This window comes from Nyctereutes procyonoides, unplaced genomic scaffold (assembly GCF_905146905.1).
Source record: "Nyctereutes procyonoides isolate TBG_1078 unplaced genomic scaffold, NYPRO_anot_genome, whole genome shotgun sequence".
NCBI lineage: Eukaryota > Metazoa > Chordata > Mammalia > Carnivora > Canidae > Nyctereutes > Nyctereutes procyonoides.
The window spans coordinates 7,783,263-7,810,359 of NW_026575035.1; the positions used below are offsets into that span (position 1 = coordinate 7,783,263).

The window sequence follows — 27,097 nt, forward strand, 5'->3', positions numbered from 1 at the left end:
AGTCAACGGGAAGTAAGACAAACCATAAAAATGGTTTGTTTTTAACATCATAACCATCATCAACTATTAAAATATAAAATGTGCTACAGACTTTTCACTGGTATTAAATCTTGTTCTAGTTATTAGTGATAGACCATTACTAGCTATTTTGACAAGCAGCATCCCTAATTGAAAAATTATTTTTTGATTTACCAGATAATGAGGAAAGACAATCCATTATCTTTTTTTTTTTTTTTTGACAATCCATTATCTTACTCAGGTTAACAATTTGTTATCTCATGTAAATCTAAATTGCGTCTCAAAAATAATTATGTATCAGACTTCCATTTATGCCATCTGTTTATTTCTTAGGAAAACAGTTTGCTGGAAAAGCATTTCACTTGTTGTCATCTGCTTCCCTGGTTTGATAACGGAGTGATTTTTCCCATACTCAGAAGAGACATTTTTCAGTACCCCCAAATGATCCTCAGCCTGGTTGTAAATGGGCCAGGCAGTCAGCTCTTTGAGGTTAAGGGTTGTACCCTAACACCAAGCACAGTGCCTTCTATGGAATACAGAGGTGCTCACTTAATATTTAGGCATAGAATACCTAGTTTTAGTAATAGAGGAGTGCTCACCTAGTATTTGCTGAATGAATGAACAATGAAATGACAAATTCAATTAGACAAAATTTTTGAACTTTGAAAACTAGAGGAATTTCTAAAGTTTTACTTGTTTTTGTTTCAGAAAATCAAGTAGCTTCCTTCAGCCCTCTGGCTAATATGTATGTCATGTTACATCATGAGCTATGAATTCTTTTCTTTCACCCAGGAGTGTGGATCTTATGACAAGAATTCTAAATTGGCAAACGTGTGCTAAAGATGGTCAATGTCATTTATCTTCAGTCAATTACCATTTGGCTATGATCCACTGCTGCTTTAAGCAAACCACATGACTATAAATCTATCTCCAGGGTTTTTTTTTCTTTCAACATAATTTCAGATATTAATAGGAAAAAACCCCCTAATGAAGCATACTCTGGTGTGTTGATGCCAGACAACATGGATGAGGCTGGGTTCTTCTACTTCCCAGTGACCTGTGTCAGCTTGAGCAAAATACATATTCTCTCGGTCCTTTATTGATAAATAACACCTAATTCAGAAGGCTGTTGTGAGGATTAAGTTCAAGAAGAAACTATAAGGTACTCTACATACATAAGGCTTTTTTTTTGCTATTCAAATTATAGGAGGAAATAGTTAAATTGTTGGCTTTCCCCAGCATGTGTCTACATTAGAGTGAGACTGTTTTGACAAGAAATTAATGGGAACAGATACTTGGCATACACTCTCTCCTTGTTACCAGATCTAGTCATATCAGGATAATGCTTGATCTAAATGTTTGCTTCAAAGCAGTTGGTTTTGCCAGAATGGAGAAATTTCTAGTGGAAATATTTAGAGACAAATCAGATCAACTCCAGGGACTCAATTATGTCACTCTTATATTTGTGATCCAACCCAAGACATTCATCCATGTGTCCATTTCTATACTTCTATGATTCATCTCAGTCTTTGAGCTAAGTTGATCTTGTGGCAATTTGCACTGGTTGTTAAGATAGCTAGAAGAATCAAATTAGCCATTCTTGAGTCTGTGTTATTTAGAGTTCATTCAAATAGTCTTTACTCACTGATGTTTGTCCTCAGTCACTGAGCTAGCTACCGATGAGTACCCTTTCTCAGTAGCAGAAAACTCCAGCGTACCTGAAAGTTCAGTCTATGTTCCCGTCATTCATGCAGTGCTTCTTAAACTGGGGATATGTTTTCCAAGGGGTACAAAAGAGGTATATGAAGTTATAAGAGTATCAATTTTACTAGTTGATAAGCAATATAAAACATTTCTTTTATATTGAAACATAATGGAGTAAAATGCAGCATTTATATGGATTTTTAATGTAAAAATAAGACTTCAAAAGAACTCTGTGCTTGGTATATTTGTAGACCATTTCAGGCATATACACGTTCATTCTCTGCGTCAGGTGCAGTTCATTGAAAGGATTTAGGAAGTGCTGCAGGAGTGCATTCTGGGAGCCCTCAGTTCCCAAACCGCCTCCCTGTGAAACAACAAAGTCAGTTGTTTTTTTTGTTTTTCATTTTTTCGTTTTTTTTTTTTGTTTTGTTTTGTTTTTAAGGAGCATTTTATTTTATTTTTTTCTAGCTGAAGACTTTTGGCCGGAGGGGCTAAGAAGAATTGAAGGTAGAGCTTCCCATAAGATGTTCTTGAAAACTCTTTGAAACTTAAAAATATTAAAAGGAAAAATGTTTTTAAGGAAAATGCTTCCAGGTTGGAATGTCTAGGATTCCTTCTCTAGGCAAGATTTCTAACATTAAGCATTCTGGAGCAGGGTCTTAGTAGAAAGCCTAATGGACACATGAAAGTGGGCATTAGTGAACAATCAGGGCAAGAAGAAAAATCCACCTATGCAGACAGATCAATAAAAAAATTGAGATTCAACAATACAGAGACATTAGAAAAATAACTGTTTCATGAGACTATGTAAAGAAAATGATTTTCATAACTTATTTGCTATTCATCTAACAGAAGACATACCTGTTTGACTTGAAAAACTACATGTAGAAAATTCGAACACTCTAGATTTACAAAACAGATAGACATTTCATTTTAGACATTGAAATAAGTAGGAGTACTGTAAATATCAATAGTTAATGACCATAAACCCTTAAACATTATGTCTTGAGACAAACATGAAAATCATTAAGAAATTATAAGCACAGTGAAAAAGAAACACTTAAAACTGTTTTTAGCCGTAGGGATGCTTGGATTTCAACTAAGATCAAAACATGTTTTCTTATCTGAGATATAATGACCAGATTCTGTTAATAAATGTTATTCCCAAAGCCTTAAATTCTAAACATTTGGGTTGTCTTTTTCCAATGTTCTTACTGTAATTTTAAAAATAGAATAAGATTTAGAATTTTTTTTCTTTAAACAAAAGTTGTGCTTTAAATTTGGTCCAGAATTTTCCCAACTCTTTCCTGAGCTACACACACACACACACGCACACACACACACAATGCATTATGCTGAGGCAAAACTTGGACATTCCTGAGAGACCAAGGAATCATATTAATTTGAAATCTTTAGGGAGCTTAGAAATATTTTTGTCTTGGGTTTATTGGGGTAAAACTGAGACTAGGAGGTTTTCAAGACTTGTCCAGAATCACACATCTAGTAGTTGTGGATCTGGAAGCAGAGCCTTCATTTCCCATGAAGCAAAATGGATTCATATGACCTGGGTTCTTAGCACAGACTCACCAACAGGATAACTGCCAACAAGTGTCTTAACTCCTCTGGATTTCAGTGTTTTCAGTAGAAAGTGTTGGAAGTGACTTTCAACAAGGATAGTCTTGATGACGCTTGGGGACGTTGGAAAGGTGAACGGGTGTTTCTAGCTGCTGCAGTTACTGGCAGGTGCCCACTGGCGTCTGTAACACTCCTCCTGCCACAGTGTTCTCTCCCCTCACTGGGAAATACTGGGCTCCTTTTATGGTAGCTCATTTCTGAACCCAACTAACTATGAGAGGGACAGCAGTCTCACTTAATAAAAAGTTTTGCTTTTAGTTTGTCAAAAGTCACTTTTTGGAATTCCCATTTTGGCATATCTGCATTCTATCTTTAGTTCTTTAGATAGAGAAGTTCATGTCGGCTACAAGTGGAAAATACCGTCCTTTTTTGATGGCCAACATACAACTAAAAAAAAGACACAAAACCCAAAAACAAACCCAATTTCCAAATGTGGAGTGGCATTTTAAAAAAAAAAAGTTGAGTTGTATGAGAATCTTTGACATATTTTCAGGTTTTTAGGCTGTGGTAAAATTTGGATATATAATTGGCAAAATTTCAAGCTTAAATTCAAAATTTGTTGATAATCTGGTCATTAAATCTTGCCTGTTTTCATGATTTATAAATAAAGCACAAATGCCAGAACTAAGCAGAAGCACAAAAGAAAAATGCACCCTATGAATTATATCACAATAAAAATACTGTATTCCTTTAAACAAATGTACTTTTAAGAGCTTTATAACCCAAAGCAAGATATGTGAGAGGGTTTAAGAAGAGGTTGCAATTTTGCAACAAGAAGTCTGTACAGCTTCTCCAGGCAGTAGCTGAGAAGGAAGTACCTGTGTCTCAGAAACTTGTTTCCAGAGGTTCTTGACAATTTTGCATCCCGGGTCCCATTATTTACAAAGGTACACATTTTGCCAGCTCAAAGCACCTTGGTCCTCATAATTATGAATGCATGCAATGACATTTCATCCTTTCATGTGCAAATTCTAAAATTCATTGTAACAGAAAAGGTAAAAGTCGACAATCTGTCTACAATGTGGAATGAAAGGACCAAAAATGTCAGACATTGCAGAATACTGGTTCCTAATAGAGCTCTCTTTATTTGTTCACTGTTCCTCAGTCATTTTTGTCTGTTTGTTACAAAATGCAGTCTTGACTCTTTATTTAAACAGTACTTAAACTAAACTGTTCATGCCATGCAAAAATAACATTTTATGCACTTTTTTTGAGGGGGACAGGGGCTTCCCATGTTTTTAGTTCACAGGCATTATTACCCGGTTTTTTAAGAAACAAGTGTTTTATTATTATGATTATTATTGCTTTTGTAACTAGTCACATGCTGGTTTCACGTGTGGGACAATAACCTGTGTCTCCCGAGTTGGAATGAATTTCTGGGGCAAACAAGTGGTTTTCCATCTTGCACCCTTCTTGACTACTGTCCTTTTTCATTTCAGCCACAGCGTGGTAAACGTCTTGCCTACAGTTGTGACTGGTGTCCTGGGGGGAGGAAGAGCCCACACAGGCCTCTTCTCTTAAAGGGTCTCTTCCGTCGCTAGGTTTATCTGCAAAGCAGTTAGGGCTGGGCTCGGCCTGCTTGTCCTGCCCGGGCCCCTGGAGCTCTAAGAAGTCATCGTCTTCGCCAGTGTCTATTTCGGTGAAGCTCCTCCTCTCTCTTGATGAGAAAGGAAAGAGTTTCTGCTTGGGAAACCGGGGGGTCAGCCCCTTGGAAGGTCCCTGACAGTGTGCCGAGACCTCGGCGCCCAGCAAGGGCCTGTCTCCCTGGGAGGGGGTTTCTTCTAGGAGGATGGTGCTGATGAGCTGCGGGGCGGTGAGGGAGAAGTCCGCCGTGGTGACGGGCAGCGGCCGGGCTGTGCTGGGGGGGGTCTGCGGGGCGCTGCCTCTGTTCTCCTTGAAGTTCACTCTGAGCGATCTGGATTTCAGGGGGTTGCTGCCTTTCAGCGAACTCTTGGGGCTCTCCGAGGCACCGTCGGGCTGCAGGGGGCCGTGGAGCCCACTTTGGGAACCGCTGGCATCCAGGCTCACCGTTATGTCGACTGGAGCGTATTCCAGGATGGCATCCCTGGCCGCGGGCCCCTTCTCCCTGGCGAGCATCAGGAACGGGGGCCCCCGGGCTCTTTGGTGCTCGTCGGTCCCTGCGAGGTCGGGGGGGAACCTCATCTGCAGGTGGGAGGCGGAAAGTGGTGGCAGGGGCGACCTCTCCGTCTCGGTGAAGTCGGTGGCGCAGCTGGTGAAGCTGTCTATGCTGGACGTGCTCTTCATGTCCACGATGACCTCGCCCTGCGCCACGGCCAGCTGCTCCTGCGGGCAGACCACCTCTTCCATTTCGATCTCCTCCTCGTAGGCAGATGGCCTGTCGGGCTGCTCTTGGCCGTCGGGGTTCGGGGCGGCGTGAGGCTGTGTCTTGGTGATCTCGTTGTAGAGCATCTCCAGCTTCTGGGCGCTCAGATGCTGTGGGCTGGAGGAAGACGTGTTGTTCAGCTGCTCGTGGGAGTCCTTCTGGCTCACCTCCTGGTACTTGTTCTCGAAAGACTTGTTGGAGCTTGTTTCTGACAGAGCTTTCCTGGCCCACTTCCACCGGCTTGGAGAGAGGTGGTTATCGTCAGCCGAGTCCTTGGTACTGGCCGACTCGCCTGCCTTCTCCACGGCCACGTCTATCAGTTCCATGCTTCGAGCAAAGGCATCTTTTAAGTTCATAGAAACGATGCTTCCGTTCCTCTTGGCCCGCTCCAGAGCCTCCCGCCTTTTAATCGCTTTTTCCTGGCGTTTCTGCTCCTTGTAAAACTCAGAAAAATTATTCACGATGATCGGGATGGGAAGGGCAATCACCAGAACCCCGGCAATGCAGCAGAGGCCTCCCACGATTTTCCCTAGTAGTGTCTTGGGGTAAATGTCACCGTAGCCCACGGTGGTCATGGTGATGGTGGCCCACCAAAACGACGCTGGGATACTGGTGAACTTGGTAGCATCTTCATCCTTCTCAGCAAAAAAAACCAGGCTGGAAAATATCATTATCCCCATGGCCAAAAATAGTATCAGTAAGCCCAACTCGTTGTAACTCCGTCTGAGGGTGAACCCCAAAGACTGCAGGCCTGTGGAATGTCTGGCCAGCTTCAGGATCCGGAGGATGCGCATGATCCGGAAGATCTGAACGACGCGCCGCACGTTCTGGAACTGCAGCACGCTCTTGTTGGACTCCGTGAGGAAGATGGTGACATAATAGGGCAAGATGGCCAGCAAATCAATGACATTTAGTGGGCCTTTAAAGAACTTCCACTTATTTGGTGAGGACAGGAAGCGTAAGAGGTACTCCATGGTAAACCAAGCAATACACACAGCCTCCACGTGTGCCAACTGGGGGTTGTCGTTGGGTTGTCCAAACTCATCCATTTCCTGCAGCTCTGGTAAAGTGTTGAGAGACAGAGCGATGGTGGAGAGTACGATGAACAGGATAGACACGATGGCCAAGATCTGGAAAAGAGAAGCAAGTCCAAGTTAGCAAATCCTCTTAGTTGTTTAGGCAGCTGGGAGACATACGGATTCGCTGTTCTTTAGAGGAATTGCTCAAAAAGATATTCCAGGAAGGTAACGTTACAACCTAAAATTCCCTAACTAATGCAAACACATTCACTCTTTATGAGTTCATCTTACTTAGAAGCCCAATGTAGTACACATTTAAATTCCAGGGCCTAAGCAATTTGAGCAAAAAGAAAAATATCTACCTCCCCACCCCCCGCCTTCGTTCTTAGGCAGGTTTGTGTGAGTAACCACCCTTTGGAATCGCCTTGAAGAGCAATCTCTCCTCTCTTAGTTTTGTTATTTTTCTCCCTTAACCACCTGGCTTGTATTTCTTTAAGTGAATCGCCTGACATGCTACATATGCTAGACAGAATTCATGGTTTCTAGAAGTTTTATTCTACAACTAAAACCACGAATGCAGACCCACACATGGAGAGATAATACGGCACTTAGTACAACAATGCTTCTCGTCCAACAAATACTGTTTATCCGGTAAACACTGATGGCAGAGCCAACTCAGGAGAGCCTTCGCCCTGGGATGTGTGGACGTCTGGCTGGCATCATGTGGGAAAGGAAGATTAGCACAAACTTCATTCAGTCAAGGAAGCTTCCAGAAAGAAGAGCTTGTTGACCATCCATGGTGATTTTGATGCAGGGCAGACGTTTTACGTGGAGGAAATAGCACGATGTCAGATGAGGCAGGAAAGAGGAAGAGCTCAGGGGGAAATGAGAAGCTGGGGTGACTGGATTTTAGTCAGCTTGAGCTCTGAGTCTGGATTTATCACTTACTGGGTGACCCTGGGCACGTTTTCAACCTCTCATTGGCTCAGTTTACAAATTTGTAGAACAAAGAGAGCAGTCATAGCTGTTTCGTGGTTGTTGCGAAGATTACACGACACACAAATATTGCTAAATGAATGAAAGGTACTCGTATCATTACAGGCTGAAATGAACAGGACTTTGGTCTGGATAGACAATGGCCAGGAACTGGTATGTGGGAAATCCATGAAGCCATGCACAATACGACAGCCCACATAGGGATCTCTGTAAGGCTGAGATTTATAAAGCTGAGGATGAAGATGAAGATTTGAGAGCAATGGGAGGAAGTACTTTTTTGCTTAGTAAAGACTGCATCTGGGACACACACATCTTGGTGAAGTAGGAAGCCCCTCTTACCTAGATTAGGTCTGGCTTGGTTTCCTCTGACCTTTGTCCATGATCTTGGGCACGGCCACTGCTATCAGATATTATATGTAGCTTTGAGAAAGATATCCTGACAGTGACTATTTAATTTTATTATTTTTAAAGATTTTATTTCTTTATTTATCCATGAGAGACACAGAGAGAGAGAGAGAGAAGCAGAGACATAGGCAGAGGGAGAAGCTCCCATGGGGGGCCTGATGCAGGACTTGATCCCAGAACCCTGGGATCACATCCAGAGCCAAAGGCAGACACTCAACCACTGAGCCACCCAGGTGCCCCATGGCAGTGACTATTTAATTGAAAGATCCAGTAAATATTTCAAGGGACAATGATTAAGCAGCTTCAGACCTCACAGCTCAGTAAACCTGAAATCATGAAAAAATCAGTTTGCCTCTGACATCAGGACTTGTAAACCAGAGTCTTCTCTTGTTCTTTCTCCCTCTGTTTCCCTCTCTTTACTCTTGTACATTTCTCTTCTCCTGGGTTACTTTCCTCACCCTTTCTCCTCTTAGGCCTCCTCGACACCTTTCACTGTTTTCTGTTCTGTTCTTCAGCTTCCAGCTTTCCCCTCAAGTAAAACCACAAGTATCAAGTAAACCCACAGTATAATGTATTTCAGAGTGTGTTACAGATGCTGAATCAAGATTTATCGTTCCTTAGCTTAAGGAACAGTATTTTACATATTTTTCTTGGACAAAACTAAGGTAAGTACTTTTTGCCTGAGCGTACTTCAGAATTTCCTTGAAAAATGTGGATCAATGAATCACTGTAGAAAAAAGGTTGTCCTCGACCTATTCTAAGAGACTGGGGAGGCTAAGGTTAGAAGTCCTTCCAGAAGGTTTAGATGCATCCATGGATGATGGATTCAGAGGGTTTACGAAGGCCAAGTTGGGATTGCTCACCTCAAATCTGCACCCACAGAGGCCAATGGCAGGATGACACCAGCAACGTTCTGCTCCTACAACATTCCTTAGGAGGCACTGGTCAGGTCCCATCCACTCTCGTGCTCTTACCATAAGTAACCAGGTCCCTCTGTACTTTCTAGGAGGTCACACAGTCATATAACAGGTATATTATATTAAGAGGGCATTTTAAGTTCTGGGATTGCTGCTATCATTCTTGTTCTGACAATCCATATTCTAGATTTTCCATATCTTATCTGTTCACCTGCCCATTTTAGATGCATCTTCCTGATGCTTATCACTGCAAAGACCAAGGAGAGAAGTAGCAATAGATGAAACTATTCTATTATCTCCCAATACTTTTGAACAAAGAACAAAAGTGGATGGTCCAGGGTGGACTTTCAGTTTACCTTGACTCCATAATCACAGCTAGACTTTAGGTCATTTGGCTTGGGTAGCTTATTTTGGGAAATAATGAAACACTGTATAGTACTGACGCAGTCTATGGTCTAGCTGATGGCAACTTAAAACATATGGCTATCTTTGATACCTGGAAATTCAACACATGTACAACATGACCTGGAGTACATTCTTTTCTTTTTTTTTTCTTCTCCAAAGATTCATTTTATTGAATTGAGAGAGAGGGTGGAGGGAGGGAGAGGGAGAAAGAGTCCTAAGCAGACTTCACATAGAGCATGGAGCCTGACATGGGGCTTGATGTCATGACCCTGAGATCATGACCTGAACCGAAACCAAGAATTAGATGCTTAGTGACTGTACCACCCAGGCACCCCTGGAGTACATTCTAGAAGGAAAAGAATGACTACAGCAAAAAACCAAACACTTAAGCTCTTAGCAATTCCATATTCATGTTAAAGAAACCATTGGTACTAAAGTGCATTATTTTCTGTCTTATGTTCAGATTTAATCTGTCAAAATCCATTTGCTCTCAGTTTAGAGAAATGGCTTATTTTAAATATCTTGTGAACCTTGGAGTTCTCCCAGAAAGACAGCCCTGTAGACAAATTATTCAATATATACCAAAGATGATGTGTAGGGCAATAAACCAAATGTGAGTTTATTGTTTTATTGTAGAGTTTTTAAAACAAAATAAATATAATGAATGTGACATTTTGCTATAAACTATAGGATATACTTTTTTTTTTCTTTAAAAGATTTAATCTCTTTATTGGAGAGAGAGTGAGAGAGCACAAGTGAGGAAGCAGCAGGAGAGCAGGCCCCCTACCAAGCAGGGAGGTTAATTGTAGGGCCCCCTGGGATCATGACCTGAAATGAAGGCAGATGCTTAACCAATCAAGCCACCCATGTGTCCCTACAGGATATACTTCTAAACATGGATATTTTTTAACAGCAAACCCTTATGGCATTTAGGCATTGCTCCGTTTATCCTAACCATGCACAAGTTAGATTTTCAACTCCTACCACCCCCACCAACTGGCCTCCAGAGCTGGTTATTCTCTCTCAGCTCTAGAAAGCAGTCTTAGGCGTGCACATGGCAAATGAAGTGGACATGCAGAAATTGCAAACAGTTATCCGTGTGATATTGGCCAACTCCCCTGGAGACTTGGATTAGATCATCACCAGGGTTCCTTTCACTTCTCATATGTGATGATTCTCTTTCTAAACCACCACATTTTGCTAATCCCTGTCATGTCTACAAACCAAACCAAGGACAAGTCACAGCTGATCCTGTCATTTGGCTGAATGGCCAAAATACACTTTTGTTGCTTAAGAAATAAAAATTCAAATGAGAAGACTTTGAAAGCTATTGCACTGTTATGTTCCAAGCATTTAGTTACTGGGAAAAGACGCTTTTCTGGATAAAACTTTTCTTTCCTTTTGAATCACCTGGATAACAATTTTAATTCCTCATATAAACACAGATATTCACAGGATCACATGGAGTTAAGATTGGGACTCCTAGCACTTGCATTAACAGGCACCCAAAATTGGTTGCATTGATAGCTGTTTGTGAGAGGAAGTAAGGCAGTTAGAGACTTGCCTCAATTGTACCAGCTTGTTGATGTTATATCCTTTGAAGGGATATAATGATGTTAATCGATGTTTTATGGTGGAAAGAATACAGGACAGGGAATTAAAACACATGCCTCTATCTCTGTGGGCCACTTGGCAAGCCATCCCTCTCTGAACTTCAGTTCTTTCATTTGCAAAATGAAGTGCTCCACATTTGCCCTGCTTACCTAACAGGGTTGTTAAGGGTCAAATGACGCACATGAAGCATCCCATAAAATGTAAAGTGGGATAAGTGTAAGAAATGCTGGAGATGTGTCTGGACAAAGCCTTTGGCCAGCATCAAGAGGAAATAAAAAATGCCTAAACTGTTTATCCCCCATTTAGATACAATTTCTTTTTTTTTTTATTTTTATTTATTTATGATAGTCACAGAGAGAGAGAGAGAGGCTGAGACACAGGCAGAGGGAGAAGCAGGCTCCATGCACCGGGAGCCCGACGTGGGATTCGATCCTGGGTCTCCAGGATCGCGCCCTGGGCCAAAGGCAGGCGCCAAACCGCTGCGCCACCCAGGGATCCCTAGATACAATTTCATGTCTGCTTTCGATTCATTGACATTCAACACTCCACAAAAACACATGGAAACTTCTGTGCCTTGCAAAGAAGGTCAGTGCAGGTATATTCTCTCTCCTCTTCCCTAACCTTTCCTCTTTCATAAATATAGGCTGAAACGTGAAAGTGAGGTACCAGTTCTTAACTATATAGCATTCTTGCTTTCTCATTAAAAAAAAAAAACAAAACAAAACCCTGATCAGCAATAGAAAACAACATGGAGAACGTGATGACAAGAATTTTCAGAAGAGAACCAGCTTATTTAAACTGACAGGAAGAAAAAGCCCTGTGACAAACATTATTATTATTAATATTATTTATTATTATTATTAATATTATTTTTAAAGATTGTATTTATTCATGAAAGATGCAGAGAGAGAGAGAGAGAAGCAGAGACATAGGCAGAAGGAGAAGCAGGCTCCCTGCGGGGAGCCTGATGCAGGATTCGATCTCAGGACCCCAGGATCATGACCTGAGCCAAAGGCAGACGCTCAACCACTGAGCCACCTGGGTACCCCATGTGACAAACATTATTAAGAGCATGAATAATTTTTTACTTTCACAAGAAGGACAAAGCATGAACATAGAAGCCAAAGTTTAAACCATCTGTTGAGGGAAGAGGCTAGAAGTTCATTAGAATATCATGATTTTCCACCCACCCGTTTTCTCTTTCTAGCTATTTCTCAGGACACTATCAACCGTAGCAAACCAGAAAGCAAATTCTTTGCTTTTTGCTCTAAGTTTTCAGTTCTATCTAGCTTTCATATTCCTAGAACACATAGTACTCTTCCTCTATGCTGGTGACCCTTAGCTGACTACTAGATCTTTCTTTTTTTTTTTTTTTTAGATTTTATTTATTTATTCATGAGAGACAGAGAGAGAGAGAGAGAGAGAGAGAGAGAGAGAGGCAGAGGCAGAGACTCAGGCAGAGGGAGAAGCAGGCTCCATGCAGGGAGCCTGATGTGGGACTTGATCCCGGGTCTCCAGGATAACATCTTGGGCTGAAGGCAGGCGCTAAACCACTGAGCCACCCAGGGATCCCCCTACTAGCTCTTTCCTCTCCAGAATGTTCCCTTGGCCCTCCCAGGACAAAAGGGAATCTGCTTGAGTACCCTCAGCTGATATGCACAGGCAAGCATGAAGCCCTTACGTGCTAACACCACATAACACATTGCAAAGAAGGAGCATCACTGAAAGGTCTAGTTGTTTCTCAATTATTTTTGCCCTGTGGCTAACAAGGACCCAGAAATTCAATCCTCCCCCACACCTATTTGTATGCCGTTGAATGAGGGGTTTGAAAAGACTTAATCATCCATGCCCAAGCTGAGGTAAGCTGTCAGCCTGCATAATACTTTTCGTTTGGGGTAGGGTGTGAGAAACAATCTAGTCCCACATATTACCAAATTATTCTTTCAGGTTTTTTTTTTTTTTATTCTCACATACAAAACCACTTCTTTGAAAGAAGAGTTTTTGGTTATCTTACAGCTAAAGATACTGATTTGATAGTTTCTTGGTATCTCCTAGAATAAACTTTGTTTCACTACCCACGCACGATATATTTCTGTTATTTTAAAAGATTCAATATTAGGAAGCAAGTTAATAGGTGGAAGGGCAGTGAAGGAAACTTTAATGTTACTTTCAGTAACTCTTCCAAGAGAGATGCAACAGTGAGATGGAGATACCTTTCACCTTACACACACTCCAATGTACTGGGTAACTTCTTTCTAGATAACTCGTTGTTAGAAGTCTTCAGGAGCCAGAGAGTGAAAATGGAGACTGGCTAAGCTGGGCAGAACACAAACATCACTGCCCCTATGAACCCCTCAAAGGCAAGGAGCAAGGCTCTCCTGTTTTGTAGACTGTGTAGCATCTCCACGAAAAGCACAACATAAATGTTTCGACTCTTCTATTTAGTCTCTGAATGATAGATTTGGGGGGAGGGGCACAAGAAGAGAATGAGTGGAGTTTATCCTTTGCACAGAATTTCATTTAACTTGGTATCTAGGCTGTAAAAAAAAAAAAAAGGATCATAGAACACTCAAAGGAAAACTTGGAAATACTACTTTTCTCATTTTACAGAAAAAGAAATGAAGATTCAGAGAGCCTCATAAGTGCCTGGGAGGTAGAGAAAGGTGGTAGTAAAGTGGGGCTCAGGGTCGAAAAGTTTAAGTTTGAATCCTGTTCTGATATACTTTACTAGTTTTGTGACCTTGGGCACCATAATTTTCTGGGGCTTAGTATTGCCACATAGAACAATATGAAAACAAATATTTGTTTCACTTACTTATACAACATTGTTTTGAGGACTGTGATGGTTTTAATTTTATGTGTCAACTTGTCTAGTCTATGGTGTCCACCTGTTTGGTCAAACACCAGTCAAGAAGTTGTGGTGAAGGTATTTTTTTTTTTTTTAGATGTGATTAACAAATCAGGAGACTGCGAATAAAGCAGACTACCCTCTACAATGTGGCTAGGCCTCATCCAGTCAGTTGAAGGTCTTAAGAATGAAGACAGGTTTCCCAAAGGAGCAATTCCATTTTAAGACTGCAACACAGAAATCCTCCCTAAGTTCCCAGTCTGCCTGGCCTGCTCTGTGGATTTTGTGTTCAAGACTACAACATCGACACTCACTTGAATTTTCCAGACTACTGTCATGTCCAGTGGATCAAACTTGCTGGTCATCACAGTTGTGCCAGCTAATTCCTCAATCTCTCTCTTAGATATATATATGTACAGTGGACCCCTGACAACACGGGGCTGAACTGCATGGGTCCACTTCCATGCAGATTTCTTTTTGATATAGCACAGGACTGTAAATGTGTTTTCTCTTCCTTACAATTTTCTTAATGATATTTTCTCTTCTCCAGCTAGCTTTATTGTAAGAATACGATATTAATACACACAGCATACAAAATATGTATATGTTAAGTGACTGTTTATATTATTGGGAAGGCTTCTGGTCCACGGTAGGCTATTAGTGAAGAATTGAGGAGCTGAAAGTCATGTGTGGATTTTTCACTGGCAGGGGTTCAGTGCCCCTAACCTCTATGTTGTTCAAGGGCTAGCTGTTTATATAATCTCTTTCTCTCATATGTCATATATATATATGTAAATGTTTATATGAATATAAACATTTAATTTACTTATTTTTATTTAAAAAATCATTTATTTATTTATTTATTTATTTATTTATTTATTTATTTATGAGAGACACAGAGAGAACGGCAGAGACATAGGCAGAGGGAGAAGCAGGCTCCACGCAGGGAACCCAATGCAGGACTTGATCTTGGATCCAAGATCACGCCCTGAACCAAAGGCAGATGCTCAACCGCTGAGCCACCCAGGTGCCCCTCATTCAACAATTTCATAGGAAATAATTTTGCTTCTCAAGCAAGACTTTAGAATTCTGGAAGGCACTGACTACCTATGTTTCATTGAACTTCTTCTAATGCCTAACACAGAGCACACAGAAGAATAAGACAGATTCCTAGCCACGTTCCGTCACTTCTAGGCAGCCCAAAGTCAACCTAAAAGCTTTAACCAGCAACAGATTTTTTTTAACAATAGAAATTCATAGTATACATAGAACATTTTATGATAACAGATCAGATTTACAGGTTCATCAACATAATCTTTTCCTAGGTTTAAGCTATCCTTTTTATTAATCCTTTCTTCTTTTCACTATCCTGAGTAGACTGCTGGTGGTTTTTTTTTTTTTGTTGTTGTTAATCTTATTCTTTAAGAAGCCTGCTTGGGACTATACATTAGCTTTGAACTTCACCTTCACAGAAGGATACATTTTCTTAAAGAAAAGTGCTGTACTTTTCTGTGTCACATTTTTTTCCCCCTGAGTCTGATGTGCAATCTGCAGTTAATTCAATGAAGTGATAGTTTCATGTACAAATCAAGGTAGAGTCAGGTTTGTGCAATAAAATGTTAAGCCACTGAGAAGAATTAAAAATGTAGGCTATCCATTAAAAAACACATACAAGAAAGACAAATATCAACTTGTATATGGAATCTAAAACAAAAGCAAAACCAAAAAAAAAAAAAACAAACCACAAAAAAACAAAACACTCCTCATAGATGGATATGGACCACAGACTGGTGGTTGCCAAAGGAGAAGAAATGGGTGAGGGTGGTCAAAGGTACAAACTTCCAATTAGAAAATAAATCATGGGAATGTAATGCACGGCATGGTGACTATAATTAGTCACACTGGCATATTTGCGTGTGGTATATTTGCTATATGGCATAGTTGTTAAGGGAGTAAATCTTAAAAGTTTTCATCACGAGAAAAAGATTTTTTTTGTAACTATGTATGGTGACAATTGTTAACTAGACTTACTGTGGTGATCATTTCACAGTGTATACAAATATCGAATCATTATGTTTTTCACCTGAAACTAATAGAATGTTAAATGTCAATTATATATAAAAAAGTCAATTATACCTCAATAAAAAATACACACATATACACACAAACAGGCATACAAATACATGCACAGGCACATCACTATTTCATGTAATCAAAAGTCAAGCATCACAGAAAAGAAGTGAAAAAGTCATAAAAGTGTAAACTTAAGAATGCTATACATTTCATTTAAAATATTTATTTACAAATTAATTTGTTAAAATACCATATCCATATAAATCCACATCTTAGAGATGAGCAGACTAGATCAAAATAAATGGAAATAAGCCTCCCTCCATTTTCCCCTTATTATCAGCTCTCTAGTTCTTTGAAAACATAATTCATGAAAACCTGAGGGCGAAATAACAGATTGAACACTTAATGTTTTGGACACTAGAGTATTTATAATTGTATCCAGATTCTATAAACTTCTTCCTTTTCCTGTTGGAAAAAATGTTTCCTTTTCTCTAAAGACAATTCTTTATATTTTTAAAAATGATTTTATTTATTTATTTTAGAGAGAGCACATAAGGGAGTGGGGGGAGGGGTGGAGGGAGAGGAAGAAGGAGAGGGAGAAAGAATCTGAAGCAGACTCCATGTTTAGTACAGAGCTGGATTTGGGGCTCGATCTCATGACCACAAGATCATGACCTGAGCAGAAACCAAGAGTTGGATGCTTAACTGTGCCACCCAGGTGAACTTCTAAGGACAATTCTAATCATAAATCTACTCTTTGAGAGGGGGTAGATGAACAAAGGATGAATAGAAGTTGCCATGCAGAAAAGAAAATAATGAGTATTACAGGCCAAGAGGACTAGGTGGGTAAAGGTTTTGAAACCCAAACCATATGGTTTTCTCAGAAAATTCCAAGTAAGGGATGCCTGGGTGGCTCGGCAGTTGAGCATCTGCCTTTGGCTTGGGTCATGATCCCAGAGTCCCAGGATGGAGTCCCATTTTGGGCTTCCTGAAGAGAGCCTGCTTCTCCCTCTGCCTATGTTTCTGCCTCTCTCTCTCTCTCTGTGTCTCTCATGAATAAATAAATAAAATCTTTTAAAAAAAGGAAAATTCCAAGTAATTTTGTATGACTGGGGACATCTATAAGGAGGCATGACATGGAGCAGTGATTTCAGGGCTGCTATGTGTAAGGGTGTAGGCTGTGCACTAGTCAACTGCAGAGGGTACTAATAAAGAGATCATGTGAATGACACTTCCATCATTTGTGCAGTGCGATACTTGCACAACCTTCCCACAATGCTGATTTCAGGGACCTGAGTAGTAAAGTGTGATTGGTGGAGGTATAGAGATGGGTAGGTGTGGATGCTTCTGGGAAATTAGGCAATGAACAAATTCTGAAGGTCACTTGATGCACGGATGAAGAATCCCTGAAAGGCCAGTTTTCCTCCAAGTGTGGTCCCAGACCAGCAGCATCAGCATTTAGTGATAACTTGTTAGAACTGCAATTTCTCAGGCTTCACTCCCTAACTACTGAATCAGAAACTGGGGAAGGCCCAGAAATTTGTGTTTTAGTAAGTCCTCCAGGTGATTCTGATGCTTGCTAAATTTTGAGGGGTAAGGAGTAAAAAATAAAACCAAAAAACAAACAAAAATTTAAGCAAGGGAACAGCATGCTCAGATTTGCAATTTAGAAAGATCACCAATTACGTGGAGGACTTTTTTTTTTTTAGCAATACAAAAGATAAATATATATTCAGAACAAAACTTTTTAACAATTGATTTTACATTCTAAGCCACAAGGAAATAGCAAAACATAAAGCAAAGGAAAAACAAAGACTAAAAAGAAAAGCAGTGTACTGTCTCTTCTACTTTAACTTGGTAACAGTTATTGACCCAATGCCCTCTTGCTTGACCTATTTTGCAAGCACATTTTAGAGTTAACAGCTTACTTATGATTCCAGGTTAAAATCACCTTTCTCCTGCGAGTCAGGAAATTGTAGATGAGCTCCAGTTAGAGGCTTCTCTGGGGTTTCTAGCTATTGAGGCTAAGGTGCAAATGTAAACCTCTGGTAGGTCTCCTTATTCAGGAGCACCCCCATTTCTAAGTGGTGGCAATGAACGATGAAGGGTGAGGCCCCAAAGGACTTGGCACTTTAATCCAGATATGACACCTCAGGGAGCAATGAGTGCATCCTAGATTATGTTCCTTTGTTCCTTCCTTATCTCCCAAGTATTCAGAAGCCCTGCTAAATCCCTTTCTGCTTCTCCCTCCAGATGATTTCTTAGCATTCTTCTGGGCTCATCATTCAGGAGGGATCAGACTTTCTGGGCTGACTGGGGTAGAAGAGCAACTGAAGAGCAGAATTTTCTACTGCAGTGGTTCCAGAAGGAAGTACATCACTAAATTACTGATAAGGTGATCTCAACCTCACCTCATCTTCACAGATGGCGAGTCTAGGAACCCCCATGTTTATGACTCAGTTTACCAGGAAGACAGCGCCCCCAACGTATCTCCGTTGAGTATCTCAAGTGAGTACGAAGCTCAGAGTGATCCTTTACTTAAATTGTCACTTTCTTTGAAAGTAGTATTTCTTCATATCAAAAAAAATTCTAATAAGCACTTCAGGGTTTGGAAGAGAAATAGAAAAATTTCTCTCTTAGAGTTAAACAACAGTTTATTGGTACAGGAAAACATTACAAGACACACACTATTATTTGCCAGAGCTATTTTCTTTTATAAAATTTTACCTGAAGTGTACTTTCTGCAATCACAGTGGGCAAAGACTAGTGGGGGCACCCATTTATACTAGCTGAAAGTACGCTCATTTGTTGAACTATTTCTCACCCACTCCAACTTCCAATTTCTGCAAGGAAGTCTTCTAAATTTTCAGATTTAAAGCGCCATTGAAACCTGGCTTTGTTCCTTGGACACCTCATTGGCCTCATCAGCTCATCAATCACCATCAACAGAGAAAGGCAAGGATTTATTTCCACCATTATCCCTATACCTAAAGACTGCGACCCAGTAGTTTCAGGGGGAAAAAAAAAAGCCCCAAAGCCATAATGAAATCATTATTTTCCTTTTAATGAATCTCTGCAGCAAACCTCTTCTGAAAAGTACTTTTGGGGTCAGCATCATCAAGACCACATTATAGAATGGCAGAAAACGGATGACACATGCGGGCCACTCTGAAATGGAGCAGCTCTGCCAAAGGAACAGTGAGAGGAGAGCCAATCCAGCTGTGCTTCCAGAATACTTGCAGGGTGTGCTTTACATATATGCTCCTGGAGGCTGCTGTGGGGTCCCAGAGCCAGAAAGCAGCAGCAGCTCCGTGATGCTCCCTTTGTCCAATGACAGGTGCTCTTCATGAGCACCACAAACAAGGGCCTTTACCTGAATCCTGCTTGGCTTGTTTGGACAGCAACAATCGTGGAATGATGTGAATGGGCTCAAGCATGTTTGTACTTATCAGGAACTGAGGAGGTGTTTACTGGGCAGGGGGTCCTGCTTTTTACAGCTGTTGGATGTGGTCATTTCCTACAATCACACAGACACATTCTGTTATCCGTATAGAGTCACTCCTGGGTTCTCTCAGGAGGACTATATAAGGCCTTGTCAAAATGTGATCCTGAATCAGCAGGATCACCTGGGAGCTTACTGGAAATGCAGAAGAATCTGAGGTCCCATCTGGGGCCTGCTGAATCGGAATCTGTCCTTACAAGATTCCCAAGGGGTTCATATGCACATTGAAATTTGAGAAGGCCTGACCTAAGGCACAAAAGCATGCCAATCAAAAAATCAGCTTCAGGAGGCTCTTCTGCAGATTTTTAAACTGGATCTCAGTTTTTAACACTATTCAGAGGTTCTGGGGTGAGTGGGTATAGTTACTAGAAAAAAGCCCCATAGGTGATGCTAACGCGGTCTCCAATTCCTCCCTGACCTCCTGTCCAGACTGCAGTTGACAGTCATTGCTTTAAACACTTTCACATAATACACTTGAGCTTGACCGTAGAAAGAATGCTGGGATAGGAGTCAGAGGACCTGACCTTCTCCCCGGGTCTACATTACTAAATTAATCACATGACCCAAGTAAAGACTGGAGCCACCGTTTCTCCTTGTGTAGCCTGGGGCTACTCGTGACAATTTCATCTACATTACTGGGTTGTAGTGATGATGACATTACATGGTGCATGTGAGAGTGTTCTAGAGGTTATACAATTCCATAGAAATGCCAATATTTTTACACTAACCAAATACATTTTTTTTCCCTATGGACTCCAGGGTTTGGGGCAGAATTATTAACTAGTATATATCGTTAGAAGCAGAAGAATTTTATTCTTACAACTTCCTCTTAGAAGTTAGCACACTGTTCCCTATGTAGTTGCCACTGAGCTCATTTCTGTGGATGCTGCCGACTGATTTCAGTAAGTCTCGTAGAGATAAATGTCTGGTCCTTTTGGAGAGTCAGCATGCTGGATTGAATAGTGCCCTCCTAAATTCCTGTACATCCAGAACCTCAGAATGTGACCTTATTTGCAGATGTAATTAAGATGGAGACATATTCAGTTAGAGTGGGTCCTAAATAAGATGACTGTTGTCTTTCTAAAGAGGACTGGAGAGATGCAGAAAGACACACGAAGGGAAGATAGCTATGTGGCAGTGGAGGCAGGAATTAGAGTGATATGGCTCTAAGCCAAGGAATCCTAGAATCGATAACAACCACCAGAAGCTAGGACAAGGCAGGGCAGGATTCCTCTGTAGAGCCTCCAGAGGCAGCAAGGGCCCTGCTGACACCTGGATTGCAGACTTCTAGCTTCCAGAGCTGTGGTGGGATATGTTTCTGTTGTTTTGAGCCACCCAGTTTGTGGCATTTTGTTGCAGAAGCCCTGGGAAACCAATAGTCAGGCTGTATTTTTCAATGGAGAGGGTCCAGTCTCTAGTGTTAGAGCTGAGAACACACAAAGCCATTCCACAGATTTCCTTCAAAAGTGGATTTAATGTTATGTGCAAAGGAGTGGAAAATCAAAGAGGTTTGGAACCTTAGTCAGCAGGAAAAACAGTTTAATTGGGAGAAACTAAGTTGTATTTACTGTTGGGAGTAAATAGTAGGATTTGTTAAGTAGGTAATTAACACCTGCATTCTAAGTAGCAGCCACAAGTTAGAACATGTAGGTCCAGAAGCTATGGAAGTCACTTACACCAGCAGGATGTAGGAGAAAGATAAGTAAGGAAATACTACAAAATAACAGATTAAAGTGGTAAAGTAGGCAATAAGAAAATTCTCTGATGTTAGGAAATTTATTTTATTTTAAAAGATTTTATTTTTTTACTTGGCAGAGAGAGCAGCAGAGGGATAGGGAGAAGCAGTCTCCCCTCTGAGCAGGGAGTCTGGATGTGGGGATTGATCCCAGGACTCTGGGATTATGACTTGCGCCAAAGGCAGATGCTCAACTGACTGAGCCAAGAGGACTCATTCCTGATGTTAGGGAATTTACAAATTCAGTTTTAGGACATTTTCTGTAGTGTTGGTTTATAAGTTAAATGTGTTGTCTAGATAAACCAATTTTTACATAAAAAGCACTAGTAAGTGTACTGTGTATCTCTGTCTCTCTGTAAGTGGGTCCTTCCAAAACAGCTACCTACATACAGCACCTTCTGAAAATGACTTACGTATTTACGTTTTACTTATTTATTTAAAGTAAACTCTACCCCTAATATGGGTAATGTGGGGCTTGAACTCATGACCCTGAGAGCAAGAGCCTCATGCTCTACTGGCTGAGCCAGTGAAGGGCCCATGTTCAGCTCTTTTGCATAGCATTTTTCAAACTGTGAGAAGCAACCCCTTCGTGGATCATAAATCAGTTCTGAGTCATAAACAGCATTTTATAAAAGATTTATGTATTTGAGAGAGAGATTATGAGACCACTAGCAGGAAGGGCAGAGGGAGAGTAACAAGCAGATTGAGGTGAGTGAGACGTGGGGCTTGATCCCATGACCCTGAAGTCATGCCCTGAGCTGAAAACCAAGAGTCCGCAGCTCCATCGATGTGCCACCTAGGTGCCCCATAACCAGCATCAGAGAATATCAGGGAGATGAGTAATGTTTTGTCAAGTGTTTATTGAACTGTAATTCCTACTCCTAAATAATGGTAACAATAGTCATTAAATTATACTTATTTTATTTTAATGACTTATATAAAGGTAACATGATGCTAATGTTTCCCAAGCTGAGTTTCAGATAATTTCTATCAATGAGAGAGAAGGAAGCCTACTCCCCACCAAGGACAAACTCTTAGCGTTTCAATATTACTCTGACTTAGGACTTTGACAACTTATATCTACCTTTATATAGCTTCTGTGGCATATTCATATAGACCCTTTCTTAGTTCTGACATTTAGATTTCTGATTTTTTATTCACTACTTTTTGTGCTTGTTATTTGGGTTTTAAATGGATCCAAGGAGTTTACTTCATGATATTTTCTAGGATAAAGCTGGAATGAGAAATTGTCATTAATAACGAGCAAATCTATTTTGCAAACCTCTTATAAAATTCATATGGTTATATACTTTTGTTGCAAGGAAGTGTCATATATTAAACCCTGCCTGGTTATTATTGCCATTTTAGGACTTTTACATTTATTTAATTTATTTTAAAAAAGATTTTATTTATTTATTTGACAGAGAAAGAGCACAAGCGGCAGGGAGGGGCAGAGAGAGAGGGAGAAGCAGACTCCCTGCTGATCAGGGAACCTGACTTAACCTGGGCTTAATCCCAGGATCATGACATGAGCAGAAGGCAGATGCTTAACTGACTGAGCCACCCAGGTGCCTCAGGACTTTTAAAAAATTAACCTCTGAATTAAATAATTCAAAACTGAATAGAAGTTGACATTATTGATATAGACCATTGTTTGATATTGGTTTCTAAATATCATGTGGATTTTTCAGGGAGATGATTTGTCTCAAAATAAAAGACTTGATTTTTGATTACATACATGTTTATCCCATAAGAGTCATATATGACCTAAATAATTAATATTAAAATAATTTAATTGATTCCATCATTTTAAACTATAGTCTTAGCTTATAGGTCATGTTTTAGATTCAAATCCCAGTCTGTCACTCATACAACTGTGAGGCATCTACTCTTCGGGAAATAGAGCTGATAAGATCTAGGTTAGAGCTTAAATATACACAGCATCCAGTAGGTGCTTATTTAACAGTGGCTAATGTTACTCTACATATTCAACAAATAGTTTTCACAGACGAAGACTTATGTCTACAATGATTCCTGGTTAGCAATGCAAAATTCAACAGCCCAGATATTTAGTCTACATACAAAAATATACCGATTGTATTATGAAGAGTTTTCAGATCTGTTTCATATATAGCCTTAATCTTCTCATGTCTGAATTTCTTACTTTTTAGGTAGAAGTCTGTCAGTTGTTGATTTATACATAGTCACCCTGTCAAAGCCTCTGGCCATGCCTCCTTTCCTACAGCTGGTAAAATATTCACCAGCTGCGAAGGGAGGTAGAGGATCAGGTCTGAAGGCTACCACACATCTTTCCTTCTCATGGCAGGAAGGAATGTCTGTTCAGAAGCATATGTTCTGTGTTTTGAATCAGGCTCAGTTTAAGCGCTATGTTTTCTAAAATAATCCTTCTTGATCTCCATATTGAGAATCACTTCCTTCTTCGGTTTTCAAAATGGGTTTTTTGGAGACTTGGGGTTCTGTGGATATGCCATAGGGGATACTCCATAGGGGGCCACCGTGGAAAGGAGAGTTAGTGGACAGGACAATGGGAAACTCATCTGTGCTACAAATCAGGTGGCGCTGTCCTTCCATGTGGTGCTGAAGACACATAAATATGTGAAGAGGTGGACATTTTTCATAGAAGCACTTTCATTTCATGGTATAACATATGTACACATACAAACACATGCCTGCATATACATAAACAGCTGTCTCTCTCCTTTGGAGACAAGAAAACTGATAAACATTGCCTCCTGTGTTTGAGGACATGCTGGAAAAGACCTATGTCTTTTCCACACTATTTACTCACAAATAAATGGCTATTTTATTTGTGGCCACAGCTGTTGTTTGCAGAGTTGGTTATTGAGCACAGCTTTGTCTTTTACACTTCTAGGTCTTCTAAGTGCCAGGTCAGTTTTATATATGCCAAAAAGCTAAAATTTGACCTTCCCAAACAGGCAGAGGGCATAACTAAACACATTATATTAAGCTAACACATAAAACTGCAATCCAGTGAGGCCTGGCTGTCACCAACCAGTGGTACCACATTAACTGGCCTCTAAGAGGCTGAGAGGTTTTGGCTCTGGGAGAAACAGAATCATTGGTTTTCTCATAGTATCAGGGTATTATTTTATGGTTTTAGATCATTTAGATAAACATAATAAAGTATATAAAATTCATTTTGTCACATTATTTATAAATTGGTTCAGAATTTCTTAAAAAGCATTTTCTAGGATTTTGTCCAGGTCTGAGTACTCAACCCAAAGAAAGCCCATTGAATATGTGTGTTATCTCATCAAATTTTTATTTATGCAAATGCAAATCTAACAAATACCATCTGTGGCCCTTAGAGTTTCCAAATCTTATTTCCTAAGACAATAAGCTGAGTAAAACAAATTCTAAGCTTTCTATATAAATAAAAGAGTTAACATAATAATAATAATAATAATAATAATAACTCAGTGTCATTCCCACAGCCCCATTCTCTCATTGCATAAATAGTAGGTTTTTGCTTCTGAAAATCTAAGCAGACAAGAGAACAAAGCACAGGCAAATGATGGCTTAGCACTGCTGCAGAAGACACAACTTTTATGCTGCTTGATCTTTTTGCTTTAAAGTTCTCATCCTAATGATATGGTTGGGAGATTGTCAGGTACCACGTATTTGGCAGAAAAACAAAGAACACCAAAATTCACAATAGAAATGGGCTGAAAAGAACTAATTTGCTCTCTGCAAAACCATGACTAGGTAGGTTGAAAATGAGAACATAATTGGCCCATTGCATATTGGCATTCCAGGTTAGTCTGGGAGATGTTGTGGGGCAAGTTTTATTTATTCTGGGCTCCCTTCAGCCTGCTTCTTCTTCTACCCTCTCTCTGTACCTTTCACATTCATGCCTTTCCCTTCCCTTGCCTTGTAGGGTCAAGTTCTCAGCCTCTGGGGGGCTGCTCCGGGGTCTCCATCAAAGCACATCCTGCTGCTGCCCCTTCCTTCCACCGTCTCCATTCTCTATAGAAATACTGTCCAGTAGCCTTTACCTCTGGCTCATGTTCTACCAAATTGATGCCACCATGAGAGCTGGCTTGTATCCTGACCCAAATGAGTATAACCTCATCTGTAGAATTTCAGGCAATAGAGATATTTTTGATCTGTAGAACTTTTTAAAAGTTATATACCCACTGTACCTTATTACAAGGCTGATATTATTGGTGAAATGTGCTTTGGTATCAGGAATCATCATTTTTTCAAAAAAATTTACCACTTAAATGAATGGTAAGTAATATTCTTTTTTCTCACCTAATCTCAACCTCACTAGCAGAATACAAATTCTGCTTGAACTGAACCTAAATACTTGGTTCTTTCACGTGGTGTACACTTGTCAATTAAGGATATTTTAGATAATGTTGACCTATTGATTAGGTCTCAGGCTTTTGACTTTGGAATTTATTTTTTGTTTTTAATAAAATGACCATATACTCACTTAAGGGTAGTATAAATAAATTCCCTCTTATTTACATTGTTTTTTGGCTTTCTTTTTTATCTGAACATTTTAATAAGGGTGATATCTCACATATTAATGACTGCTTTTAGCCAACTGATTATAGTGTTTACTCTCTTCCACTGAAAGTATATTTGGTGCTAAATTCAACCTTTTGATTCTTGGTTTCTCTTAGCCGTAGATGAGTTTATTTCATTTTATTCACTCTCTAAACAGACGATTTCTCAATTTCAGTAATCACTGAAAAAGTCTCAGAAGGAAATTTTTCCTTCTTAGCTTAATGATTTATTGCTCTTTATGTCTAGAAGCTTCCTTTATAATGAACAACATTTTATATTGAACTAACCTTCTACAAAAGCACATGGGAGTGAAAGTGATTTCAAATTAATCCCTAATATAAACAAATTAATATAAGTTCTTTACACAGGAATTTTTTTTGGGGGGGTTTCACAAAATTTCAAAATTTCATGGATTCTTTCCATAGATTTCCTGATTTAGAAATTGTTTCCTGAAACCAGTTATACATTTCCAACTTCCTAGGTGATATTTCCACTACATATTCATTGGTTCCTCTAGTCTTAACAGTTGAAAAAGGAAGCTTATGATGTCACCTTCCATCTGAACTTCCTGCCACAAATCCCTCTTGATTTTTCTATCCATACAGTCTTTATTTCATTTTTCTGGCCTGGGAGTTAAAGTTTTTCCCCCAGTTCTGTATGTCTGTATCAATGTTCATATACAAGTCTTCTTCCTCAAGCTCCACATTCAAATCCCTAACTTCTATTCATTCATCCTATAAGACCTATTTTCCTTTTTTTTTTAAAGATTTTATTTATTTATTCATATAAGAGAGAAAGAGAGAGAGAGAGAGAGAGAGAGAGAGAGAGAGAGAGAGAGAAGGGAGAAGCAGGTTCCATAAAGGGAACCTGACGTGGGACTCAATCCCAGGTCTCCAGTATCACACCCTGGGCCGAAGGCGGCGCCAAACCACTGAGCCACCCAGGCTGCCCTTTCCTATGATCTTATCAATTAGTCATTTGTCTCATCTCCCCACTCTGGATTACAACTTCTCAATGGTCAGGACAGATTTGATCGAGACATTTTCTTTAGAGCTCTAAACATAATGCTTATACTTAAGTGCTTAATAAATAAAATTTAATCAATAATTTTTTTCTAATCAACAGTATTCATAAATTTATTTTTAATATTTAGTAGTACATATTGGCTATAGTAGTACATAATTGGCTATATTTTCAATGCAATATGCACATTCCTCATTAACTTGTTTTCAATACTCTTATCTCCCCATAGATGAAACTATCTTGTTTGGATCACTGGGTGCCTTAATCACTTTTACATCATTCAATTGCACTTTCAGGTAGGC

The 27,097-nt window shown here is 39.9% G+C and overlaps 1 protein-coding gene across 1 annotated transcript in view; it reads right to left on the minus strand.

The window, feature by feature from the left end:
• Positions 1–4,448: 4,448 nt before the first annotated feature.
• KCNB2 (potassium voltage-gated channel subfamily B member 2) overlaps positions 4,449–27,097 on the minus strand; it is a 355,801-nt gene continuing 333,152 nt past the window's right edge. The window contains exon 2 of the mRNA XM_055318379.1: positions 4,449–6,831. Within this exon, the coding sequence (XP_055174354.1) occupies positions 4,675–6,831 (2,157 nt within the window). The 3' untranslated portion in view covers positions 4,449–4,674. The remainder of the gene's footprint in view (positions 6,832–27,097) is intronic.